We start from the raw sequence: 9,079 nt of genomic DNA on the forward strand, positions 1-9,079 counted from the left end.
TACAACTGGTGTTGTGAGTACAGCGTACTTAGTGTAACATGGGGAAATGTGTCTTTCCCGTCATAGTTACCGTGAAGCAAACTCAGTAACCTTAAATAAGACACCTGACCGTCACCGCCGCGTTTCATGATGTTGGAAAGAACGAGACATTAGGTCCAAATAACTGAGCAGGAAAAAAGAAAAAAAGTGCAGTTTTATTAAAGATTGACACTTTTTCCTCACACAGATACACACAAATACACATACACATATTTACAGAGTCACAAATGGTATGTGTCAATAAGCAGAGTCAGTATGCACTTCAGATTTTGTTGATGTTGGCAGCTGGCAGGGTGGATTTGTCCAAGTCGTCAAAGTAAGGGTGCGTCATGGCCTCACGGGCAGAGAGCCGTTTGGGGGGATTGTAGGTCAGCATTTTCTACAGAGACGAGACCAGAACAGACGATTAAACCTGAACATGCACCAGTTCCTGGACTGGAAAGTGGCACCAGCTCCAGGTTAACATCTTTTACACTGGATACTGTGCTGTGTCACCACTGCTGACCTATAATGCTAGAAACGATCCTGGTGACTAGTTTCTTGGTGACATAGACACGGCAAAAAAAGAAAACCTCTGAAAAACAAACTGCGACTGCTGCCGTGCTGTTTCACAATTCACGACAACCACTTGAAATGTAAAACAACAATCATCCATTTGCCTCTGCTAGCCCTGCACACCCCCATCATCAGGACAAACACTTCAAATCAGGAAATTCACTTTGTTTAAACTGAAAAGCTACTGATGGCAAAGACAAGCTTCACTGAATAAATACAAAGAAATATCATCACTGATTTCTTTGAATTAATGTGATTTAATTTTGAGGGTAAAGCAGAATGTGGGGCTGTGAGACAGGAAGCAGCACGTGGCTGCTTCCTGTCTCACAGCTGAAGCTCGGCTAACAGGAGGCAACAGGACAGTAACGATAGAAGTACTGCAGTATCACCTTAGGACCGCTGTGCAATAACAAATCCTCACTGACCTTAGTTACCTGAGGCCACACTGTAAAGAAATGTGGGTCAAAATTCCTCCAAGATAGAAACAAGACCAACATACAGTGGAACCCCGGCTTACGAAGACCCCATTTAACCAAAAATGTAAGTTACGAAGGCACTGAACGGCAATATTTTTGCCCGTGATAGGACAAAATGCCCGCGTAATGAAATGCGTTTGGCTGTTCCACGTGAAAGACCTATTGTTGTTGCAGTGCGCTACTTTGTGTGCTTTTCCTTTGCAATTAGCCTGTCGTTCATTCAAATATGAGCAAGTTTGAGAAAATATCATTGCACAGTGTACGCACGTACATTATTAACATAAATGTAAGTTTTAACCCATAGATGCACAAAAATGACCCCACGTGTTGTTTTTCTTCAAAATCTTTAAAATAAAAAGTTGTAATATATTCATATTCCAGGTATTCCTCATAAAACATGTTTGTAACATGAGGCCATTTGCATTTTTATTCATTTTTTCATTACGTCAGACACAGAGGAGCCCTCTGATGAGGACATGGATATCGAGTCTAACAGAATGACCTGCATGTTGCTCTAGTTAAATGAATGCTGTGGCGTCACCTGCTAAGGACTGCTCCATTATTCATGTGAACACTGATTAAGCATTCACATCGTTGTGTAAAGCTTCATAGGTGCTCGTGTGTCCTGGTTTCTTACAGCAGCTCTTCCACCTGATGTCTCCATAAATGCTCACGTTCATGCAGAAACTAACGACCACGTGCAGCCCGTGATGGCGGTGACCTCTGAAGCCCCGATGATGCGTGACACTGATTTCCTTTCTGATCTGTTACCAAGTAAAAGTCAAGCTAGTGTCTTTGATTCTAATCTGACACTTTGCACAAAAGCTTCATGTGTTTGGAAAATCAAAAGTAGTTTATTTCAAATGATGCCCTTCATAACACTGAAGTATAGACAGCTGTGATCAAGCTTCTCCATGAACATGGAGCAAACACACAATCAGCCTTTACTGTCAGCTGAGTCCCACGTGAGCCGTGATACAGTACAGCTGCATTTCACATCTCACTATGAAAGGCGGAAGAAAAAGTAGTTCCTACCAATCATACGTGGAGCCCGTGGGAGGGACACAAGTATTTCTACATGACTGTCGAGTTAAAACAAACAGTAGTGAATCACCCACACAGATACTGGTTGAATATCACCATCACAACTTTGTCACGAGGACAGAAAGAAACACCTCCAGCCTCAGGAAACCAGGTGAGGTGACCAGGTGTCTGACCTGCTTCCTCTGGTCACACTTTGCTGTACAATGAGAATAAAAGGCTATTCTATTCTATTCTATTGCAGGTTTAATTAGCATGCTGTGGTGCTGCCTTTGTCCTTACCGCCAGCAGGTCCAGGCCATTCTTATCCAGGTTTTTCACCATGGACGAGAGGTTGCCAGATTTCCATTTGGGAAAAGTGTTTTTGTAGTCTGGCAGACTCTCGACATCAGGCCACACATCATTGTTTGGGGTTCCCAGCGTCCTGGAAAAAAGACAAAGACTCCAGGGTCAGTTCATTTGTTTGTTTCCTTGAGCCACAAAGTGTTAAAACACCAAAGACAGTGTACAGCTGAAGCTTTAGAGAAAACAAATCTGACACACTCGTTGTTGTTTTAAATAGCTGCCAGAATAATGTGGAGATGTGAACACCAACCCTGCCTTACAGGCCTAACCAATCCCTGCTTCTCCACACAATCCAGGCGGCCTCAAACTGTAGGAATGACTCGGTCAGCTCTACGTTAGGACATCAACGTGACATTAACACGAACACAACTTCTCTGGCTCTACACCGAGTCAACAACAGATTATGCGTTTAAGCTAGCTATGTAGCACTTATGTTTGCTATAACAACAATGTGTTGTTCACCACACACACTTACATTCAAAGGCTTCATCCTGATGAAGTAATGATGTAGAAGAATACCAGGTAACAGATGTGTTAACTGTGACATGTCAATCACACGCGTGAGGTTGCTGTTCCACCCAATTACTTTTTTATCTACGCTGGCAGATGTTTAAGGCAGTCCAGAACCTAACCCACTACAACACCAGAAACAGCGTGACAGCTGAGGGTGACGCTGTGCTCGACCATGAACCATTTATTCACATGTTTCACGGTAAATAGACTCAAGGAAGCCACAGCTCAGCTGTCATGGTGCGAGGTGCACACTTCACTAAGAGCATCAGTGCATCACTGTCCCAGTCCTTCAGCCCACCATCCCTGAATTCAGCCGCAATCGTTCCACTACCCAGACAGACCATAAGCAGCCTGAACTGGCTGCTGTGATGCTGTGCAGACTAAAACTTCAGCAAGGCTGACCTATAACCCATCAGCATCTCCACTTACTGGCCCCTCTTTTCCTCCCTGGAGGAAACCCATCACTGTGGGGACCTGCACACACTCAGGACACCAGGTGTTTAAGCTTCTGTCCTCCCACAGGAGATCCAGGACGCTGAGGTCATTGACAACCAGACCTCAGCCCTAATCAATGCCATCAGCTCTGTACATACTTGGTACTTATTTGTTGTGATTTTCTTGCCTTTCCTTTAACAGTGATAAGCTCAGAGTTGGTTGCCCCACAGCAGACACAGTAGTTGTGTGTGCACAGTCAGACTGCAGTCTTTAAGAGCCAGGCACAAAGCAGGGACAGCCAGTCCTCGTGAGTACACGAACACCACACGTGGAAACATGAGATCCACGGGTTCAGCCAATCGTCTCTCCCACTCACACAAAAGGCCGAGCTCATCTTGTCTCGCACCAACAGTTCTTCATATTTGCCCATCGTTCTCAATTCAAATTGAAATCAGCAGTTCAACTAAACTTCGGCTTCTATTGTTCCTAAACACATGAAGATGTTTTTGCTGTGTCTACCTGAAGATCCTGAAGAGCTGGTCTATCTCAGAGTCTCCATGAAACAGAGGCTTCTTAGTAGCAAGTTCTGCAAAGATTGTCCCAGTGCTCCAAACATCAACGGGGGTGGAGTATCGGGGTGAGCCCAGCAGGACCTCTGGGGCCCGGTACCAAAGAGTGACAACCTGGGAACACAAAGCAGGACATACCAGGCTGTTTGTGACCGTGTCAGATTTACGAACTAGTCGCGCCGCCTTGTTTGATGTCATTCTCACATGTCTGGATTCACACTCACAGTCTCATTCTGACAGTTTATAATAACCATAAACACGTTTAATGAATTGTTTTGGTAACTTTATAACATTTTGTAACACAGTTGTATGAAACGCTTGCAGCCTGTTTCTGAACCACTACGATTACAAAGCAGACGGCAGTTTATTTGTGCGTCGCTCTAAAACTCTCCCCTCTCACAAACAAATGCTGCCTGACCCGGTTTATTCATGCAGCACATTTCCAACAACGTGCTGAACAATGTAAAACATCAGGAAAAATAATAAAATGCACAACAATGATGCAGTGAAATATAAAAGAGAAAAAATAAAATGATAAAAATAAATTATGCTTTTACTGTTTCTTCCTGTGCTAAATGTGACAATAACATTCAAGAAAAAGCATCACGCAAAATCACAACTCTGGTTTTACGCGGCGTTTCAAAACTGGTACGTAGTTTGAAGTCCTCACTTTCAACACGAGTGCCTTGAAGCGACACATCGTAGATTGGTCATGTCATTTGAGTGCACCGGGGCGCCCGTCGACCCCAGAGGGTCACCTGTACAGAGTCGGTCTAAATCTGTAAGGATTTTTCTTGGTTTTTAAAATGACAAGAAAAAGTAAAAGAAATGGTTTGAGATGCAGTGGCCTGCACATCCCAGGAGCTGTGAGCAAGGATCCTTACCTCATGGGTGTAGACCCTGACAGGAACACCAAAGGCTCTAGCCAAACCAAAGTCTGCCAGTTTGATAACGCCCTTGTTGTCAATCAGCAGATTCTGTGGTTTCAGGTCACGATGGAGCACTCGGCGACAGTGACAGAAGTAGATGCCCTCCAATATCTGGTAAAGGTAGCTCTGAACAGTGTTGGAGAACGAGCAGATCTTTAGATGAGCTGACCAGCAGCCAAATGACACAAAACCTTAAAATGTAACAGAAAGCACCTGAATTGGGAGGGTTGAGACTGCAATCTACTCATTTTGCACACTGTAACTTTAAGAATTTGGCTTATCAATTATGTAATATATTATCTGATAACGTAACTAGGGCTGGGTATCGTCACTGATTTCTAGAATCAATTCGATTCTGATTCACAAGGCCCCGAATCGATTCGATTGGATTTGAATCTGGGAAATTTTGACAGTCAGAAATATTATAATTCAGATCAGAACATTTACATATTTTTGTATCTATAAAAAAGAAGCTGACACACGCAAGACTTTATCACAGGTGTGAGCCTCACAGCAGAGGCCTTTGTGTCAAAGTAGCTGAAGATAAAACACAGAAAAACATGAAGGTTTTCCTGGCCTGGATTTTATAAAAATATTCTGCAGCACATCAAAAACAAAAGAAAACCATTAATCAACACATGAACATCACCTCTGACGTTACAGGTTTTATTAGAGACACGGCGTTTTGCATAATTTTAAAAAGTTTACATTTGTTCAGTATTGAACGGCAGAAATTAGGTTTTCTTTACAGAAGTATGTAAACGGAAAAAAATATAGTTTGGAGGGAGATCAAACTAACAGCTTTAGAATCGGCGCAAAAAGGGCGTAAACACAAAGCGCCGACCCGCCGACACATCAGGATCAGCGAGCTGTCGGCTTTCAGCCCCGACTGTGAGAAAGGCGACATCTAACTGATTCTGATCTGCGGGTCGCGCTGTGTGTTTACGTCTGTGCAGAATCCGTGTTCCTGCTCTCGTTTACTGTCTTAGCTGTTTGGTGGTTATTGGAAGTTTGTGATCTTTCACCTGAGATTCTGGCATTTTGGGAAAAATAAATTTATATTAAAAAATCGATTCAGGATTTTAATGAATCGATTTCACGTTATCCACGCCAGAATCGATTATAAAAACCCACCCCTAAACGTAACCCATCTCAGATTTAAAAGCTTCGAGTTCAAGCAACTATTGCACCGCTGAATTAATGTAATACTTACCTTGACCAACATAGAGTCCATGTACTGGCCAGAGGGGATGGAGTCCAAGTATTTCTTCAGGTCCATGGACAGGAACTCGAAGATGAGGTAGAGACGAGATTCTTGCATTAGGACATCTAGGAGTCTGGATTACGCACACAAATACACATGAGTTCATACTTTATGTATGCATATGTTCAAAACTTCACAATAGTTTCTATTGTTTGACCAACACCATGTCTCTCCATGCTGCACAAAGGGCACCAGACAATACAGAGAATATAGAGAAGTATTGTACGTATAAAAATTCAAACCTCATGTTATAAAAACCAAAAGGATTTTAAGATCAAACAAAGAACTTGAGAGCTTACCGTACAACATTGGGATGTTTCAGCTCCTGGAGCAGAGAAACCTCTCTGACAGCTGTGCTGGGAACGCCCTCCTCCTCACTCTCCAGTCGGATCTTCTTCATAGCCACAATTTGCCCCGTTGCCTTGTGCTTACCTTTATACACAACCCCATATGTACCTGGGGGAAAGCACGAGCACTGGATGAAATGTGCTGGCAGCTTCCAAATTGCTGGACATCATTACTTGTTACCAAAGTAATTCTTGTCAAAAGAAAAGTTACACTAGAACAACTTTATAACCGTGAGATTGTTGAGCAAACAGAGATTACAAGATGCACAAGAAAACGTGACTACACACATAATTACACATTTTGAAGTATCAACATGTGTAGAGCTTCATGTGAATAATTTAGATGAACCATACGTTAAAACCAACCTTCTCCGATTTTCTCTATTTTCAGGTAGTCTTCCATTATTGCCTGAAAGCAGAAAGAGAAAAACGCTGTAACGTAAACAACTTCCGAGGACCTGCATTCACTTCGATCAGCTTACACACACATCTAATCATTTGTTGAGTGTCGAGATTAGGTTAGATCGGCCTTTTGTTTAAAAACGAACTTACAACAAGCCTGTTCGTATCGAGCACGACTTGTACGGAAATCATTCAAACTGGAAACTCATGTCACGTTAATTTACCCACTCACAGTAATGCACAGGCCTTTCGCCAGAACAGCAGGCTACCTCAAAATACGAACCGGGACGTTTTGAAACGTTAGTTTTGTTGCATTAAGCAGCTCGACGTTTCCCCGTCGCTCTTTCACTCGTTTTAGTAACTAAGGCTGGTTAGATATTAAGCAGTCGTGAAATTAGCTTTTCTGATTAACGACCAAGAGAGGACCACTAACGTTAGCTTAACAAAGTGTTTAGCCATCAAAGGCACCTTTTTTGAATGTCATGCTAACTGCTAAGACACGTTGTGTAGGGCGTTATGTTCCGCATTAGCTAAGGAGTCTTTTAAATGTAAAATTTTAATTTCACTTGTACTGACAAATATAAAAAATTACCTGTTTGTGCCTCGTTTTTTACAGACACGAACAAACTGCCGCTGGACCGCTCCCGGACTCTTTTGAAATGACTGGAGTGCAGCAGCAGGTTAAAACAGTCCAATGAGCTCACGGGATGTATTTTCAAAACAGCCAATAAGAGGAAAGGAAGGCTGTCATGTGGGTAGAGCGGGAGACAACCCGCCGATGTCCTTGGGAGCGTTCACTGACGCTGGGATATTTAAGCCCTACCCACTTCTAGGATCCGATTGACTTACATACTATTAATTTCTACAGTTACAGTTAGATTCATAATGCTTGCACTTTTTCCCTGGTGATCATTAATAACAATGTTTATGGCACTTTTGCATTGACTTCACTTTTCAGATCCTGATACAATGTATGCATTCTTAATTTTATATTTTACTGCTAAAAATCGCTGTGGTCCCCACTGTAATGCTGTAAGCACGCCAACTCTAAACATATAACACTGTGCAGACATGGATCAATATTCTGCTTAGAGAAATATATTTTTCTATTTCGTGTGAGATTAATGAGATATGTCCAACCCATTTTTTTCATTTTAATATTTTTAATCATAATGTTTATCTATTTTTTTTTTTACATTGATTAGTACCTTATACCAAATACAAATAGACCATATGTTACCTTTTTGTAATAACCAATGTGAAATCCTTTGCTAGACAGATGGAATAGTGCGCTCAGCTCTCATATGAATCTCATGACTGCATGATTCCAACATCATGCCTTTTTGACTCAGTTACACTTTTTTCACTCTTTCTTTTCACACCTGTTTGTCAAATAAAAAATAATGGAAAGGATTTCCACATGATTAAGGTGCTTCAGTTGTTCTGCCCCGAGACCTTGCACTTCCACCAGACCTCCGGACCACAAACTCTCTCACCACTTTTAAATCACGTCTCAAAACCATCTATTCAGAATCGCACACACCTGATTCTGTCTCAGTCCATTTTTACCTTGCTCAGCTTTTATACTTTCATGCTCGTTTTTTTCTGATTGACCTCATGTCTAAATTGTATTGCTGCTATTGTAAGGTGACCTTGAGGGTCTTAAAGGCGCCTATAAATAAAATGTATTATTATTATTATTGCTTTAGTTTAGCATTATTCAGTTCTGTTATTCCAACAATGTACTTGAGTTGGACCAACTTCATTAATGATGAATCATTTTACTTAATGTAGTCGAGCCAACCTATGCAAATTACATCAGTCCAACAAAAGTTCTGAATGCTAATAGAAATGCATTCATCACCGTGGAAATCCTTCCAATTCATGTAAAGAGCAAAGGTCATGTCTTTGAACGCTGGTCCTTGGTGCTGTGAGGCAACAGTGCTACCACCACACCACCAAGCTGCCACGCCAGGATTTAAAAAGTGGGAAAGCTGTGACTACAAGGCCTCTCACAGCATTTTCATTACGTTTCTGTCCTTGAGAGGTTAAACCAAATAAATAGCTTTTGTGCCTCTTATAACCCCAGTGATGTTCCTGTGGTTTGATGTATATAGTGCATCATATGTTGCACTATATACTTATGCATGTACATCTCTTTTTA

General features: G+C 41.9%; 1 protein-coding gene across 1 annotated transcript; it reads right to left on the minus strand.

Annotated features, from left to right (window-relative positions):
• Positions 1-211: 211 nt before the first annotated feature.
• Positions 212-7,660, minus strand: cdk1 (cyclin dependent kinase 1). Its single transcript, XM_005747425.2, has 8 exons — positions 7,508-7,660; positions 6,880-6,922; positions 6,466-6,622; positions 6,116-6,239; positions 4,858-5,028; positions 3,924-4,087; positions 2,394-2,535; positions 212-418 (listed from the first exon to the last, which is right to left on the minus strand). Exons 2-8 carry the CDS (start codon positions 6,914-6,916, stop codon positions 302-304), a joined length of 912 nt encoding a protein of 303 aa, XP_005747482.1. The 5' UTR covers positions 6,917-6,922; positions 7,508-7,660; the 3' UTR covers positions 212-301.
• Between the last annotated feature and the right edge of the window lie 1,419 nt (positions 7,661-9,079).

Source organism: Pundamilia nyererei, unplaced genomic scaffold, assembly GCF_000239375.1.
Source record: "Pundamilia nyererei isolate P.nyererei 1_Seehausen unplaced genomic scaffold, PunNye1.0 scaffold00197, whole genome shotgun sequence".
Taxonomy (NCBI): Eukaryota; Metazoa; Chordata; class Actinopteri; order Cichliformes; family Cichlidae; genus Pundamilia; species Pundamilia nyererei.

What these genes read in the sequence shown, in the direction of transcription:
- cdk1 (XM_005747425.2), bottom strand. Translation starts at nt 6,916, where the DNA reads ATGGAAGACTACCTGAAAATAGAGAAAATCGGAGAAG. An exon ending in TCAGGGTCTACACCCATGAG is followed by an intron (nt 4,088 to 4,857) that starts GTAAGGATCCTT and finishes TTGTGTTCCCAG; the next exon opens with GTTGTCACTCTTTGGTACCG. An exon ending in ATGGCCTGGACCTGCTGGCG is followed by an intron (nt 419 to 2,393) that starts GTAAGGACAAAG and finishes TCGTCTCTGTAG; the next exon opens with AAAATGCTGACCTACAATCC.